Source organism: Schistocerca piceifrons, chromosome 1, assembly GCF_021461385.2.
Source record: "Schistocerca piceifrons isolate TAMUIC-IGC-003096 chromosome 1, iqSchPice1.1, whole genome shotgun sequence".
In the NCBI taxonomy this organism is placed as follows: domain Eukaryota; kingdom Metazoa; phylum Arthropoda; class Insecta; order Orthoptera; family Acrididae; genus Schistocerca; species Schistocerca piceifrons.
In genome coordinates, this window is record NC_060138.1 from 833289202 (window position 1) to 833307527 (window position 18326).

The 18326-nt window shown below is 42.8% G+C and overlaps 1 protein-coding gene and 1 non-coding gene across 2 annotated transcripts in view; one reads left to right on the forward strand and one right to left on the reverse strand.

The window, feature by feature from the left end:
* LOC124775451 (follistatin-related protein 5-like) overlaps positions 1–18326 on the forward strand; it is a 138885-nt gene that overhangs the window by 108177 nt on the left and 12382 nt on the right. Inside the window, exons 11-12 of the mRNA XM_047250286.1 lie at positions 2143–2293; positions 15747–15932. Coding sequence (XP_047106242.1) covers positions 2143–2293; positions 15747–15932 — 337 coding nt within the window. The remainder of the gene's footprint in view (positions 1–2142; positions 2294–15746; positions 15933–18326) is intronic.
* On the reverse strand, positions 14976–15047 carry Trnat-ugu. Its single transcript has one exon. It is a non-coding gene; the product is annotated as a tRNA-Thr (tRNA).

The window sequence follows — 18326 nt, forward strand, 5'->3', positions numbered from 1 at the left end:
ATAAATGTACGAATTATTTGCAATAAACCTTTATTTGATTTAAATGATAGTTATCCTGTTTTCAAAAACATTATTAATGATACAGTTAATTTACTTAAATTATTTCGGTAACCAATCTAGTACTTTATAGCTATCTAAGGGAAGCTTTTTTAGTAAATGCTTGTCATATTAAACACAACTCTTTTCTCTCATAATGTACAGATCTTTAGCGAATGACCCACCCGTACAACACTGTAGTGCGCCAAGCTAATTGTGCACTGGCCTCACAAAGAGCAGGCTGTAAAACCTCTGGAAATGTCATAATTTATCACAAAAATTGATAACGATTATACTCGTAGGTTCTGAGATAAATTGAGGTCTATGGATACCATGGATATTGTCACAAAAGCAGTGTAAATCTATTTGTAAACGTAGACTATTTGACAAAAGTGAAAATTTTCGAGAGTATATAGACACGGAGGATATGACACAATCCCGCAATGAAGAGCTTTGATGATGTACACAGTTTAGGAAATTGTGGCTGTTGTTGGAGCTTAGAGAATTTACCGAGAAAATCGATTACGCTAAAGATCTGTACATCATGAGAGATAAGAGTTGTGTTTAATATGACAAATCTAAACTCAACACCAGTTTAGTGGACAACAATTACTTCAGAGTTTGACTGGACTGACTATCGTCTTCAACCGCCCATTCCCATGGGCATAAACGTTAACAGACTACTTGGACAGGACGCGCGGGGTACCCGCGCGGTCTTAGGCGTCTTGTCACGGTCCTCGCGGCTCCCCCGTTCGGAGGTTAGTGTCCTCTCTCTGGCATGAGTGTGTGTGTTGTCGATAGCGTAAGTTAGTTTAAGTTACATTAAGTAATGTGTAAGCTTAGGGACCGATGACCAAGCAGTTTGGTCCCATAAGACCTTGCCACAAAAAAAATTACTTGCAACAGTGACGCTGAACCAGTGTGTCACGAGAGGAGACAACTTGCTATGCCGAAGGCGTACCCAGTGAGGGGCAGGGCAAAGCAGCTTAACTGCCTCACCTCTCCTCTTCCTACTAGAAAAACATTTGTCTTCGTACGGCGTCATCGCATCCAGCGTCGCCAGACAGTCGTCCTAACACAGTATCAACTTGAAGAAAGCCAGAATGTGCAATGGGTATTGACTAACAGCGAGTGTACCCACAGCAATTCGTTATGAAATCTAAGCTTACAGTAGCATTGCAGATGCAGTTCACTATGTTTTCCTCGTGTTACAAGGAAGTGTAAATAAACTGTCAGATTTTGAGTACAGCAAGAATTTAGATCCATCTGAATGTTATCTGTCTGCCAGCAAAATAATATGTGCAAAAATCGCATAAACTACATTTGGTCGTATATTATAGGTATGTATTAGCAAGTTTAGTGGGTAATAAAAAAATAAAGCTGTAGTGATTGAAAATCTGCGTTTAATTGTGCTGAGTTCCCTCCACGCCTCTGCTTTCACGAAACTAATATAAGCAGCAACCCATCCCCCCCTCCCTCCCCCACTCACACACACACCTAGCTAGGTTTCTGAGAAAGCTCTTGAATGATATTCTCATTCTGAAGTATGAGTTTTTTATGATATGATTGTCCACTTTTGGATGTACCTGTTTTTAATGTGGTATTGCTGTTTCGAGTTACATGTCATAATCAAGTATAAGATTCGATGTCATCTTACGACACAGAAATACGTAGGTTATAAATAACAATGTACACGCAGCAAGCGAATAACACAAATCTACGTATCTCGTTGCCCATGTACTCATGTCATGGCTAACAAACACTGACTTTATTATCATCAAGAGTGAGATAGCCCTACAGGATCGTTCTTATTATGAATCTGTTTCTATATCTACGCCATAATATGGCATCAAATCTTATGCTTGATTATGCACATAAGCCGAAATAGCAATGGCACAATAAAAACAGTTACAACCAAAAGCGAAAAGTGGCGTCATTTAAAGAATTAATAGAGAATGTGGTCGTTACTGCAAGATGTTAGTGATATGTCGTAGTATACTCGTAACTGTTGCTTCGCATGTTCGTGGAGTATTTCCGCTGACAAACTGCTAGATAGCTGTAGGGAACTTGCGTGGTGGCTACTTTAAGCGCACGCTGTGCCTGCAGGACCTGCGCTACAAGTTCCAGTACGGCTACGTGTCGCACTGGAAGCAGCGCGGCCTCTACAAGATCGACCTGGCCAACATGCGATACGTCCGAAGCGTCGACCTCTCGCTCTACAACTGCGTACCACGCCATCTGCAATTCTCATCTCTGTGTAAGTACCTGCTACGAACACGCTCTCACTATTTTTACCCGTAGGACTTTCTGTACTATTTTGACTTCTGTGATTTTTAACGGTTTGTGACAGATATGTCACAATACTACACCTAGCGTGTACTGCCCACAGCTGAGAAGAATGCAAGTAACAGGAAAGCAGCAAAGAGTCGGATGTGTCTTGTGACATACTCTAGGGAACAACAGTTCACGTTGTTCTGACAATGTTTTTTGTAAACCCCTCGTAGCCAGTTTTGTAAAGGCCACGTCGCTACTACTGTAACGGTAGGCCGAGTTTGTGAGTTCGTGTAACATCTTCTGGTTCAGTACACCGATAAGACATTTCTCCCTGCTACTATTACACAGCTATGCCCCAGGGCAGGTAAGAGGATACAAATAAGTAACGAAGTCACACAAATCAGTTAAATGGTTTACTTATCTTTGTGACTAGTTGAAATATGAAGTCTGCAACACTGCATGCAATAGAACACAATAAAGCTCTCAATCGTTAAGTGTAAATAATCGTAGCTAGACTTCACAGTAAATAGCAAATGCAGTTTACGATAACTGTCTGTTCACTTCTAAGAGTTCACTAAACGACGTTCCCTGTGTAAGTCAGTCCTGGACGATGATCTATAACCAAGTGGGCGACAGCTGCTCTTCTATCTTTCGAGTAGGCTTCTGTCCGTTGTCGTCCACTCATTGGCGGATTGTACTCGGCCGGCAGTTGGACGAGGTTAAGGCGATACCTTCATCCTCAGCGCCTCCCGTGGCGTTGGTGAAACTCGCGCAAGTGGCGAGTCTCTACGGCACCGGCACCAGCTCGCATATTTGCGCCTGTGTTGCTTTTTACGTGGCTTTGTCTGTATCTACATCTACATGATTACTCTGCAATTCACATTTAAGTACTTGCCAGAGGGTTCATCGAACCACAATCATACTGTCTCTCTACCACTCCCGAACAGCGCGCGGGAAAAATGAACACCTAAACCTTTCTCTTCGAGCTTTGATTTCTCTTATTTTATTTTGATGATCATTCCTACCTATGTAGGTTGGGCTCAACAAAATATTTTCACATTCGTAAGAGAAAGCTGGTGATTGAAATTTCATAAATAGATCTCGCCGCGACGAAAAACGTCTTTGCTTTAATGACTTCCATCCCAACTCGCGTATCATATCTGCCACACTCTCTCCCCTATTACGTGATAATACAAAACGAGCTGCCCTTTTTTGCACCCTTTCGATGTTCTCCGTCAACCCCACCTGGTAAGGATCCCACACCGCGCAGCAATATTCTAACAGAGGACGAACGAGTGTAGTGTAAGCTGTCTCTTTAGTGGACTTGTTGCATCTTCTAAGTGTCGTGCCAATTAAACGCAACCTTTGGCCTTCCCCACAATATTATCTATGTGGTCTTTCCAACTGAAATTGTTCGTAATTGTTACACCCAGGTACTTAGTTGAATTGACAGCCTTGAGAATTGTACTATTTATCGAGTAATCGAATTCCAACGGATTTCTTTTGGAACTTATGTGGATCACCTCACACTTTTCATTATTTAGCGTCAACTGCCACCTGCCACACCATACAGCAATCTTTTATAAATCGCTTTGCAACTGATACTGGTCTTTGGATGACCTTACTAGACGGTAAATTACGGCATCATCTGCGAACAACCTAAGAGAACTGCTCAGATTGTCACCCAGGTCATTTATATAGATCAGGAACAGCAGAGGTCCCAGGACGCTTCCCTGGGGAACACCTGATATCACTTCAGTTTTACTCGATGAGTTGCCCTCTATTACTACGAACTGTGACCTTCCTGACAGGAAATCACGAATCCAGTCGCACAACTGAGACGATAGCCAATAGGCCCGCAGCTTGATTAGAAGTCGCTTGTGATGAACGGTGTTAAAAGCTTTCCGGAAATCTAGAAATACGGAATCAACTTGAGATCCCCTGTCGATAGCGGCCATTACTTCGTGCAAATAAAGAGCTAGCTGCGTTCTTGCGTCTTGTTCGGGCGACACATTAACGTTTTCACAGATGCAAGTATGTCAACATTGCGAAGTTCGAACGATGTAAATGTATTAAATGGGCCTACCTTTCAGCATTGTACTAATACTACCAGAATAATGTTAATAAGACTTCCCATTTGTGCGGCTACAGCATGTGTGGTATGAGTATAAATAGTTTATTAATTTCAAACTGGTACTGTGTGTGCACTACTGAAGTACTCTTTTCCTTTACGATACACATTTCGCTTCAGTCAATCAAAACATCATCAGTGGTAAGGTTGTCTCATCCATTTCTTCCTTACAGTGAGAATATAACGTTTGCGTACACGTTTTGTGATCGAAAGTATCCGGACGCTCTGTGTGATGCTGAGTTGATCAATACTGAAATGTCCCCTTAGAAAAATTTATGAATTACTGTGCTGATAAACCTCTTACATTATTTGATTTTCAAACAGCCGAGGAGAACTGAACGTACACAGACATTTCGCTCTTTACCTATTCTGATCAACACTAAACTGACAGCCAATATTTTTAGCCAACGCAATCTGACTTTCAATAATCCCTACAAGAGAATGGCTCTGACTAACATTAACCTTTACGTTTCACAAATCACTTACCTCACAAAAATCTTCGTTACTCGAACTACTGCAATACAGCGAGCGCCACTACTGCCAGCTAAATAAAAGATTCAAACTACTTAAGGCACTAACTACTGATAGGCATAGTTAGCAAATGAAAGATTTTGATAGAGAACAGACAATGTATTTACCTTAACAGTGTTCAAAAGTCATAATATATATAGCAGTTCATGGCATCCAGTCTTAGAAATTTACTGTCTCTGACGGACAGACGTCCAGATCATCCGCTCTCAAAACTCCGCCATCTCTCTCCCCACATCCACCACTGCTGGCGGTTCACCTCCAACTGCGCAATGCTACGCGCTGTTAACAGCCAACTGCCCAACACTACAATAGCAAATACTCCAATAATGCAAACCAACCACGGCTTTCACACAGCACAGCCAGTGATCTTCATACAGAGCGCATCGTGGCGTTACCAACATAAAAACCTAAACAGCCTACTTGCAATACGTGTCAAGAGAAGGGGACCCGCGGGGAGTGCTGTGCTATCAGTAGAGGGAGCAGCAAAAAGCAGAACGGGTTACTCAGGAGAGATTAGTGCCATCGAACGTGTGTTATTCATTGGATGTCAGATGAGTAACAAACCCACAAGGTACTTTTCAACTCTTCTAAAACTGCCCCGGTCGACGGTCGTGAAATAATTGTGAAGAAGAAACGCGAAGGAATAACCATAGCTAAAACAAGATCAGGCAGACCCCATCTGGTGTCGGGGGGCGACCGTCGATCATTGCAGGGAATGGTTGTAAAGAAAAGCATGAAATACGCCGAAGGAACCACTCGTGACTTCCAATGCTACCAGAAGTCAGGCTAGCACAGCAGAGGAACAGTTGTGCAGCCGTCTCGACAGCGGATGAGCCTCTGTTTTTAACGCAGGACAATGAGGTCATCCTCACCACAGCAGTCACTGTGAAGGTAAACTATCCGTTCGTGGGAAAACCCTGGCACAATTGCTCCTTTGTTTTCTTCCAGGCTCATCGAATTTCCGCGTTTTTTTCCATTACAGCATGAACATTGAAATTCGTTAAGAATATCAGCACTTTTTACCAGGATTTGGTGCCATTTGATCCAGCGCACATCGATTTCTGAGGGTTGACTCATTCAGAGGAATCGTTGAGTTATAGAAACCTGATGAGCGAATTCCATTCAGTCATTTCAGAAAGCCAAACAGCCGCAATTGGCGCCTTGAGTAATGCAGTAATCTCAGTCAGATACCAACAGATGGGTACTCTCAGAACCATACAAGAGAATCAACGAAACACAACAAGGCTGACAGTGAAGACTGCCACAGTCGAGTCGATGTATGGAGATCCCAGACAGTTGCAGTGACGGAACTGGATTCTGTAAACGTCTCTATCGCAACGCTTCAGTGTCGCCGGAGCTTTATAGACGGCTATTGTTTTCGCCTGCTGCCGGTTGCGTTTTGCAGCTGAAAGTGGCAACAGCGCCGCCAATCAGGGTTCATCTTACACCGACTCGACTGTAGGAATGCAAAAGAAAGAATTCCTTTCCCACACCTTGTCTCACCCCGCGCAGACATTCCTCTGAGCTGTCTACTGTACATCTGTCACTGACTGATCATGGCACATGTCATACAAAAATATTTCTGGACGGTATTTCATGTTGATATTAGGGATAAAAATGTTAATTTATAGACTCACGTTAGGGAGAAGAAATGTTCAGATCCCTAGCTTCAAATTAGGCATTGGTCTTACCGCAGTGAATACACCGGTCCCCGTCAGATCACCGAAATTAAGAGCTGTCGGGTGTGGCCGGCACTTGCATGGGTGACCATCCGGGCCGCCATGCGCTGTTGCCATTTTTCGGGGAGCACTCAGCCTCGTGATGCCAATTGAGGAGCTACTCGACCGAATAGTGGCGGCTCCGGCCACAGAAAACCTTCATAAAGACCAGGAGAGCGGTATGCTGACCACATGCCCCTCCTATCTGCATTTTCAGCTGAGGATGACACGGCGGTCGGATGGTACCAATGGCCCACTTGTGGCCTGAAGGCGGAGTGCTGAGCGCTGGCTTCAAATTCCATATTTCTCTAAAATCACTTGCTGAAGACGTGATAACGATACAGTCAATTTGCTACTCTAATCATGTTTCATTTCTGGCTACTGACATACGCGAAACCACATTGTTACAATCTTATTTTCCTCCAGTTCGCTACTCGGAGTCGAATTTTTGACAAAAAATGTGCACGTTTGGAGAAATGCTTCCGCTGTGTTGAAAATACGAGATTTATTGATTGTGAGTGGGTTTGTATATCGGTGAGTTGGGATGGGGCTGTGTATATAAACTGAATGTACTTATGCTCTTTTATGCTTCTTTGTGGTATGTAAACTGTGCTTTCTAACATGCACTGTGTCACTGTTTATCCGATAATCACCTCTGTTGTCTTGCTTTATGTCTTTTACCAGTAATTTCGTATATTGTAATCACAGCAGGCGTTAGTGTGTCTGCCTGTTTGTGTGTGTGTGTGTGTGTGTGTGTGTGTGTGTGTGTGTGTGTTTGTGTGTCACGTGCTTGAGTCTTTGATCGTTCTTTTAGAGCAGAGAACAGGGTACCATTGCAGAGATTCATTATCTGTTTTCATTCTACTATGATTTCTTGTACATGGTAATTTTCTTATATTATAAGTTTATGTGGAGGGCTTTTGTTCCATTCAAGAATATCACATTGGTGTTTATATCTGTTGGTCTGTAGCTGGTATCCATATCGACTCTGCAAACGGAGAATGATTGCTGTGACTCTGAAGCACCCTTCTATGTTCACTGCTTCTAACGCTAAACTTTCTACCCGTCTTTCCAAATGTAAATTGAGTTGCACTCTTGAGATGTGAGCTAACAGATTTCAGATTGTTCTGTTTTCAGTTCTTGTTGCTTTCTCGTTTCCAACCATGCAAGATGCTTTGTTGTTGTGGGCGAGTGTCTGCCATTTGTTTGTTGTTATGGTTGATCCTTATTCAGACCTGTTGTCTCGGTTTGTGTTCTGTGTATTTAAGTACTGTGCGCTTTTGTTTGTAAGTTGTTGTCGAGCTGTGTGTTGGACATCTTTTTCATTTTTGTTGTGGTTCATTTTGTCTATCATATTTGTCTCTACAGGTGCTTGTTTGACATTCTGTAGCTCATTTTTGTAGTTCTCCTCACTGGCTGGAGTTTTATTGAATGTGTGTAGCATCTTCAGGTTTGTTTGTGTGTGTAAGTAGGTCTGAGTCTTCGTACACGGTTGTGTTAGTGGTCGTGAGTTTCCCACATATGGAAAATTGTTGTTTGTTGTATTTGTGGAGTAAACTGCGTATTGTGAATTGTAATCGACTGAAAGGTTTTAATTAAAAATAAGAGACTTAATATAAAGAGTAGATAAAAATAGTATAGTACGGAGTAAGAGCAACATTCAGCTTAATTCAATGAAAGCGATATATTGAGTTTGTTTCTGAAGTCTATCTAAACTGAGAATGGTTCCATGTCATTCTAGTTTCTTAGTACTTACCCACACATACAACAGTGGAAAACGTGATGATTTGAAACAAACGAACTGCTGTGTTTCTCAAAGAGCATTTGTTATCCTAACGTTCTCGTGCGATTTGCGAATGCTCCCAAGAGGGTTTAACACTGTTCACTTTGTCTCCGCCAGCATTTTGAGATTATCTAGCTTTTTTTTTTCATTATCAATACAATACTGAAATAGGATGAGTAAGAAATGTTTGAACGCTATGGTTGTAATTCTCGCAACACTTTCAATGCATAGAAACTGTAAACAATTTTATACGAAAAGTTTTGTGCCCTTGCCGGACTCAGACATTAGTATCGGCGAGAGGCGGGGACTTCGTGTCTGCTGGATAGGCGTTCTGGCGGCGTAAGCTAGGACGAAAGTGTGTGCTGATGTTTTCGAAGCTTTCCGATCACCGACACTACTTTCACTACTTTCGCACCGCTACTCACTTGCTCTTGTCTTTCCTCTCGGTTTGCTTCTGTAGCTTTGTTTTGTATACTGTTAAGGATTATTTACATTCATGTTTTTCTTTTATTTTGTCCTTTCGGATTTATGTGTAATTTTTGCTGTTGAGTACTTGGGCCTTTCAGCCACTCGCTGTTTCCTCAAAACCGATGTGTGGCAGTCCCACATCAGGATAATGCGTCGTTAAAAGGCGCCAAGGCATACTCTCGCGTGCGAATAAGCAAGTAATGATCAATCAAAAACGTCCGTAGCTTTGCCTCCATCAAATAACGCTGCAGGAACAACACCATGAACAGACGCGGCGGCAATGACAGCAAAGGAACAGATGTGTCTGCAACAACTACAATAGCAAGAGCAGGTGCAGCAGCTGCCCAAGCAGGATTCGAGGTGATATGAAACGGGAGGCCGGCCGGTGTGGTCGAGCGGTTCTAGGCGCTTCAGTCTGGAACCGCGCGACCGCTACGGTCGCCGGTTTGAATCCTGCCTCGGGCATGGATGTGAGTGATGTCCTTAGGTTAGTTAGGTTTAAGTAGTTCTAAGTTCTAGGGGACTGATGACCTCAGATGTTAAGTCCCATTGTACTCAGAGCCATATGAACCATGAAACGGGAGCATGCCGCCGGCAGGAAGATCATCTGCCGGGTAGTCTTTGCCCCCACTTCAACCATTCGCTGACGAAGCTGTAGAGACGGAGGGAACTACATGCGTAGATTTGTGCTGTATTACAAGGTAATAAACATATCATATCACGGAGTAGTTTGTGCAAGGTTGTGCACAAACTGTCTCAGCCCCCGGTTCTCGAAGTATTGGAATGTAACTGATTGTGTAATTTGCTGAGAGAGCATTTCTGCGATCGACAGATATCGTGACTGTGAGATTGCAGTTTACTCATACAACAAGCTAAGCAAAACGGTCTTATGTGTCGTAGACAATGGATCTGCAAGGGATCGCCCATAAATTGATGTTTTAGTGTACTAATTGCAGTGTCTCATGCGATGATTCTTTAGGTAGTTGTAAGATAATCACTGGACGAGGAGGTCGAGAATAGAGCTATGAAATAGTCCAACACCGAGTTACGCAAAATCGCAGATATAGCCTGAATGATTGTCTGCAGTAGGGCAAATGAATTTTCAAATAGTTGGTAAGTAGCTCAGCTCCCCGCCATGCGTCGACAAGTAAGTGATCTGGATGACATCTAGGCTGTGACCCCTAAGTAAGAAAGCCTTTCTTCCTATCAGGTAGATTTCAGTAGACTTGGCGAACAGACAAACTTAGTCAGGAGTCTAGAAGCAGGTTATAGTCTTTAAATAATAAGAAAAGTTCCATCTAGGCTGCAGATTCGCTTCCAGAGAGGTTTAAGTCGTGTCCACCCTGTAGGATGCTGCCGCTTTACTTCCCCTATCTGAGCCAGCTCTTCGTCTCTAATGACACACTCGTCGATGGTACGCTAAACCCTGATCACCCTGCCTTTCCTTTTGTTTCCAGATTTCTCTAGCTTGCCATAGAATTCAACACTTGTTAGTATGTATCGAGAATTCCGTGATTGAACTTGTCATTTTAACTACCCTACCGCAACGACGTCGACGGTAGTGTTTTCATATGATGCAAATTCTTTTTTCTTGCAGTAGCTTAACCCCGCTTCAGTATTGTTACTCTGAGGAATTGTCTCGTACATAGGAAACCAGAAACAGATAATTGATTCACAGTCCAGTTAAAGCAAGCTTCCGTGGTATTGTGACTTTACTGAAAGATTTACGCCAACGTCGAGCTGTCCCTATCCTCGCAGAATTTCTGCGATTCCACCCACTCAGCTGGTATTTTCAAAGCTCGTTGCCGTTTCATTGCCACAAACATCATTTTTCGATTATCGCGACTGGACCAGCCGTAAATCATTTCTGTCGGGCGTTATTTACTTTCCTAATGCATGATCACCGCCCTCGCCGCATCCCGCACGTTGCGCCCTGTCCACCTGTGACGTCCTGCCGTCACAACACATCGTTTCCATTAGCGCTCGCATTGATTTACTGCAGGTTCCCCTCATCGTCATCCGGTGTGTTTAGTTTCACTCCTACAGGGACGGTGTATCGTACGAAATGCACTCTTGATCGAGAAGGTGTTCCGGTATCCATGTAAATCAGGCGGACAACATGCAGAAGGGCTAGAGCTGAAGTGTTAAAATACCTTTAATTACGAGGGAAAATCAGTAAGCAATGGCAGTTTTTTCTAGTTCATAAGGTGACAGAGCTGGCTCAACGTCTACAGACCGTAAGGTCAATGTTGTACTTGTGCGCTAGCAGTGCTGTTCCACTCAGTAGCTCTTTCGTAGTGATTCTATAGAACGTTGTTAAGGGTCTAATTCTGCGTTTAATATTCGCAAATGTAGCTGCATGTCCTTATTGAACGAAAAATTTTCTAATGCAAAAATTGTTTGAAAAGTGGACGAGTATCTGTCTTTGACGGCGAACGTTCAGGTGGGCCATCCACTTCGAAAGCTAGCAGTACCATTGAGAAAACAGTGAATGATTCGTGGAGATCTTCGTCCCAAAACTGATGGTCTTGTGCAAGTTGAACACTACCCGAGGTTCAGCGTTTGCAGTGGTCCACAATGCTGTAAATCGTTGCAGTGCCCGTGCTCACTGTATACCACATCAAATGACAGACAAGCGCAAACGGGGACAGATTTTCAAGTCATATTTGACGCGTTTTTAAGAGGAAGGAGACGACTTGATCGGTGGAATAAAAACCTTTGATGAAGACGTCGGTGAATTACAACGAATCGCAGAGTAAGCGGCACAGTTGCGTACCTTCACATGAAGTAAGAATGTTTAGAATACAAATTTCTGTGGGAAAGCTGATAATGAAAGTGTTTTAGTGTGTGAATGATCCTCTGATAATTTATTACAGACGAATGGAAAAACTGGTAGAAGCCGACCTCGGGGAAGATCAGTTTGGATTCCGTAGAAATGTTGGAACACGTGAAGCAATATTGACCCTACGACTTATGTTAGTAGAAAGATTAAGGAAAGGCAAACCTACCTTTCTAGCATTTGTAGACTTAGAGAAAGCTTTTGACAATGTTGACTGGAATACTCTCTTTCAAATTCTGAAGGTGGCAGGGGTAAAATACAGGGAGCGGAAGGCTATTTACAATTTGTACAGAAAGAAAATGGCAGTTCTAAGAGTCGAGGGGCATGAGAGGGAAGCAGTGGTTGGGAAGAGAGTGAGACAGGGTTGTAGCCTCTGCCCGATGCTATTCAATCTGTATATTAAGCAAGCAGTAAAGTAAACAAAACAAAGTTCAGTGTAGGTGTTAAAATCCATGGAGAAGAAATAAAAACTTTGAGGTACGCCGATGACATTGTAATTCTATCAGAGGCAGCAAAGGACTTGGAAGAGCAGTTGAACGGAATGGACAGTGTCTTGAAAGGAGGGTATAAGATGAACATCAACAAAAGCAAAACGAGGATAATGGAAAACAGTCGAATTAAGGCGGGTGAAGCTGAGGGAATTAGATTAGGAAATGAGACACTTAAAGTAGTGAAGGAGTTTTGCTATTTGTGGAGCAAAATAACTGATGATGGTCGAAGTACAGAGTATATAAAATGTAGACTGTCAATGGCAAGGAAAGCGTTTCTGACGAAGAGGAATTTGTTAACATCGAGTATTGATTTAAGTGTTAGGAAGTCGTTTCTGAAAGTATTTGTATGGAGTGTAGCCATGCATGGAAGTGAAACATGGACGATAAATAGTTTAGACAAGAAGAGAATAGAAGGTTTCGAAATGTGGTGCTACAGAAGAATGCTGAAAATTAGATGGGTAGATCACATAACTAATGAGGAGGTATTGAATAGAATTGGGGAGGAGTTTGTGGCACAAGTTGACTAGAAGAAGGGATCGGTTGGTAGGACATGTTCTGAGGCATCAAGGGATCACCAATTTAGTACTGGATGGCAGGGTGGAGGGTAAAAATCGTAGAGGGAGACCAAGAGATGAATACACTAAGCAGATTGAGAAGGATGTAGGTTGCAGTAGGTACTGGGAGATGAAGCAGCTTGCACAGGATAGAGTAGCATGGAGAGCTGCATCAAACCAGTCTCAGGACTGAAGACCACACAACAACAACAACAACAACATGTAGTGGGACGGCAACAAAAAATTCTCAGACTCTGAGGAGAAAGTTTGTGATTGAAATCTCATGAGAAGTTCCTGTCGCAACGGAAAATGGCTAAGTTTTAAAGACTGCCACCTCACATATCATATCCGTGGCACCGTCTCCTCTATTTCGCTATAATACAAAACGAGCCGTCCTTCCTTGGACTTTTTTGATGTTTTCCGTCCACCCTCTCTGATGTGGGTCCCATACCAAGTTCCAATGCTCCAGGAAAGGCCGGACAAACATAGCGTTGGGAGTCTCTATAGCCGAACTGTCGCGTTTTCCAAGTGTACTGCCATTATTTACTGGTTTGCTTTCCCCAAAACATTATGTATGTGATCGCCTCAGTTAAAGTTATTTGTAATTGTAATCCATAGGTATTTAGTTGAAATCAGAGCCTTTAGATATGTGTGATTTATCGTGCAACCGAAATCTAGTGCATTTATTTTATTACTCATGTGGATGAGTTCTTGCTTTTGGTTACTGTCAAGTCCATTTTTCGCACCATACATATATTTTGTATAAGTCATTTTGCTATTTGTTCTGGTCATCTGATGACTTTGTAAGACGGTAAATGACAGCATCAGCTGCAAACAATCAGAGGGCTGTTCAGATTGTCTCATAATACGTTTATGTAGATCATGAACAGCAGAGGAGCAATAAGACTTTCTTGGGGAACGCCAAATATTACTTCCATTTTACTTCATGATTTTCCTTCAGTTACTGCGAACTGTGACATTTCTGACAGTAAGTCAGGAATCCACTCGCACAATTGACACGATACTCCACAGACACGCAATTTATTTATAAGTTGCTTGTGAAGAACGGTGCCAAAAGCCTTCTGGAGATCCAGAAATGTAGAATTAATTTGACATCCCCTGTCGATAGAACTCGTTACTTCGTGAGAATAAAGAGCTAGTTGTGTTTCACAAGGACGATATTTTCCGAATATGAGTTGTCCACTTGTCAATAAATGCTTTTCTTATAGGTAATTCATAACGGCCGAGTATAGTTTCTGTTTCAGAGTCCTACTGCAAATCGACGTTAGCGTTATAGTTCCGTAGTTGGAAGATCTGCAGCTAATAGGCACTTGGCGCAGGGAGTGATAACTGACCCTTAACATAGACAAATGTAATGTATTGTATGATTATATGATAGCGGAACAAACAATGGTAGCAGTTACTTCTGTAAAATATCTGGGAGTATGCGCACGGAACGATTTGAAGTGGAATGATCATTAAAATTAATTGTTGGTAAGGCGGGTGCCAGGTTGGGATTCATTGGGAGAGTCCTTAGAAAATGTAGTCCATCAACAAAGGAGGTGGCTTACAAAACACTCGTTCGACCTATACTTGAGTATTGCTCATCAGTGTGGGATCCGTACCAGGTCGGGTTGACAGAGGAGATAGAGAAGATCCAAAGAAGGGCGGCGCGTTTTCTCACAGGGTTATTTGGTAAGCGTGATAGCGTTACGGAGATGATTAGCAAACTCAAGTGGCAGACTCTGCAAGAGAGGCGCTCTGCATCGCGGTGTAGCTTGCTCGCCAGGTTTCGAGAGGGTGCGTTTCTAGATGAGGTATCGAATATATTGCTTCCCCCCACTTATACCTCCCGAGGAGATCACGAATGTAAAATTAGAGAGATTCAAGCGCGCACGGAGGCTTTCCGGCAGTCGTTCTTCCCGCGAACCATACGCGACTGGTTCAAATGGCTCTGAGCACTATGGGACTCAACTGCTGTGGTCATAAGTCCCCTAGGACTTAGAACTACTTAAACCTAACTAACCTATGGACATCACACACATCCATGCCCGAGGCAGGATTCGAACCTGCGACCGTAGCGGTCGTGCGGTTCCAGACTGTAGCGCCTTTAACCGCTCGGCCACTCCGGCCGGCATTTAGAATTGTGCTGCCCCCTGTGAGAATCGAACTCACGACGCCTGGTTTACAAGACCAGTGCTCTGCCCCTGAGCTAAGGAGGCTACGCGACTGGAACAGGAAAGAGAGGTAATGACAATGGCATGTAAAGTGCCCTCCACCACACACCTGTGGTAGGCTTGTGGAATATAAATGTAGATATATATGTAGAATTCAGCGGACTATTCCTGTTGCCTTTTTTTGGGTGTTGGTGTGACCTGTGAAACTTTCCAGTCATTAGGTACAGATTTTTCGGCAGTTGAGCGGTTATATATGTTTGCTAAATATGAAGCTATTGCATCATCGTACACTGAAACGAACATAACTGGTATACAATCAGGAACAGAAGGCCTGGCCTTATTGAGTGATTTAAGCTACTTGGCTACACCAAGGACATATCCTTGTAAGTTACTCATAGCGGTTGTTGTTCTTGATTCGAATTCTTGAACATCTAATGAATCTCGTTCGGAATTTCAGAACGCTATGTTTAGTAACTCTCCTTTAGTGGCATTGTCATCAGCAGTATGACCACTGTTATCGCGCAGTGGAGGTATTTATTGCGTCCTGCCACTGGCGTGTTTTGCTTACGACCAGAATCTATTTGGGTTTCCTGTCAAATTTCGACACACAGTTTAGCTGCGGAAACGGTCTAAAACATGTCACGTTGACGATCGCGCTTAACTTCGTGCTTCTGTAAAACTTGGCGTGTACATAGGTAGCCATGTGCCGCCATTTGTGGTAACCACATGTCGTGTGCTGCGCAGACGGGCTGGTCATCGTGGAGTGCGAGCAGCCGGCGGGGCAGCTGCTGCTGGACTACCTGACGGACGCCGTGGTGTCCCACAGGGCTCAGGTCTCGGGCCGGCCCTACGTGTCGCCCGACAGCCGCGCCGTCGTCACGCTGGACCGAGGCCGCGACGGCGTCACGCTCGTGGTGCAGCGCGTGCAGGGTAAGCACTCTCTGGCCCTGTAAGCCACCAGCACGCTCACTGTTCTGCCTCTGGAATACTGGAGCTCCTACAAATCATTTTCATTACATCTATCAGTTTTTCCTCTTTCCTGTCGTCTTCCATAGTTTAACGAAAATTATTATCACTCAGCCACGATGTTACAAAAGAACGTCGCCTGTCACCCGATTTGTTCGTCTTTTATTAGTATAAGTTAATCAAGGAATAGCCACACGGTCTGAGGCATGGGTGCCTGTGTTGTCCTTACAGTTAGTTTGAGTTAGATTAAGTAGTGTGTAATCCTAGGGACCGATGACCTCAGCAGTTTGGTCCCATAGTACCTAACCACATACATAATCTAGGAATAGGACAATCAAGCACCTAATGAGACATACTGACATTCATCATTCAGTGTGCTAATCTGCACTGCTCTAAAGCTATGCAAAAAATATGAAGACCTTAAGCAGCATTCCACCTGTGATCTCTTAGGTTTTCTCGCTGTGATTGCTTGATACTGTGGAAGTACACTATTAATCATTTCACCAGCTCAGTTAGCTGCGTGCCGAGGAAACTTGGAAGTTTTTAGAACAACAGTGTCATTTGAGCACATGGAACGAGTACACATAGTTGTGAAAGTCACAACGCCTAAACAAGACGAATAGGTCGGTCGTGGAAATATTGTGTAGAGAACGGAAACAACTCTGCAGAACACCCAGAAGTAAAACATTCAGCATTCCAAATGTTTCTCTTGACAACATTTGATATCCATCACCACCGATAAAATCCTCTGCAGCTACGAAAATTATTTATTTCTAAAAAGGAAAGCACAAATCAGTTTCAGGACCTGCGTTCCATCATCAGGCGCTTCTGCAAAATTAAAAATCAGTAATAACACCTATCCACATTGCTAAAATGAGAAACGTTAAACAGAACCAACATAAATTCTTAGAAAGAACCCCTGCACATACATTAACTGAGTTTGAATAGGTTAAAATATGGTAAAATCGTGCATACCTGGTACGTGGCATGAAAAATATTATCCTCTTCAATCCTAAGCCTGCGAGAAAGCTTCTCGCATAGGAGGACCTAGATAAAAGGACAAAGGTCCCCAAATGAAAGAGCGAAACCACCCTTAAATGGAATCAAATACGAAGTATTAAAAGTTCGACATCCCAAATCCTCATTACAAAACTTACAACACTCTGGGCTTGCGCGCGTACCACAGATGGAACCACTTGTAGGTAGGTAGGCGATGTTTCAAACACTGAAACATCCAAAAAAGACGGTTATACCACACTGTGTACCTCAGGCATGTGGTTGTTATCAATGATTTTTTCGTTTTATTTCAGATTTTTTTCATATGGTCAGTACTACTATGAGCAGTGTTACTTAAAAATTTTTCATTATGATTTTTATTGTAATGGCTCTTATTAATATGATCAGTATTGCTCTAACGCATGAGTAGCTGCTTTTGCTATAATTTCTGGTGGACTAAGAGTGTTTTATAGATTTCTTCTTGCTGAGTTGTTCCACCACTTTGCATCACTAAATAATGCTGACAGTTTGGGAATATGCTCCCTAAGAGAGCTACACGAACTCTTGAGTCGCAGTACAGGAACTACGTCTATTTATTTTGGTTTGATCCTATTAGTTGGTTTGCAGTTAATCCTAGCACAAACTTGGTAATCTGTAATTAGAGTCTCACTGATACGTGTGAGCAGTTATCTTTCACTGCAACGGATTCTAGTTTGTGGTTTATTAGACGTGGGGTTAGCAGTAACATTAATTCAAATTTTCACCCTCAGATTGTGTGAGTAGTCCACTGACTTAAGCTGTTGGCACATGGAATGAGGCAGGCAATGTTGACATGCACGCAGACAGGACAGCCAGCGTCGCGAGACAGAGCGCCGTCGTCACAGGGCACGAGCTGGCTGACGTGATTTTGCGCTCTCAGCGCTCTCCAACGGCAGTTGCAGGCTTTATTTGGCTAGCAAATCATGAAATTTGTTCACGAAAATGGACGTGAACAAAATTCCTACGTTTATCTCTATTAAAACCCAAATTTCCTCCCTCTATCATAAGCTAATAATGTTCTCTATGTGGTGCGCAAATAGAAACATCAGTATCTGTGAACATGTAATTACACAAAAAGAAAAGGTACATGGACATCATCTCACAAAACTTCCCCAAAATGAACAAACTCACTTCTGACAAAGAGTGCATTTATATCAACATAACACCAAACATTATAGAAATCATACCTACTAATTTCATAGGGAAGAATTTCATAGGGAAGTCTGACAATCTTTAATAAAATGAGAAGGTGGGAAAACATTTGCATAAGCAGGGCGCAAACCCTCTTTCACTTTTTTTTTTTTTTTTTTTTTTTTTTTTTTT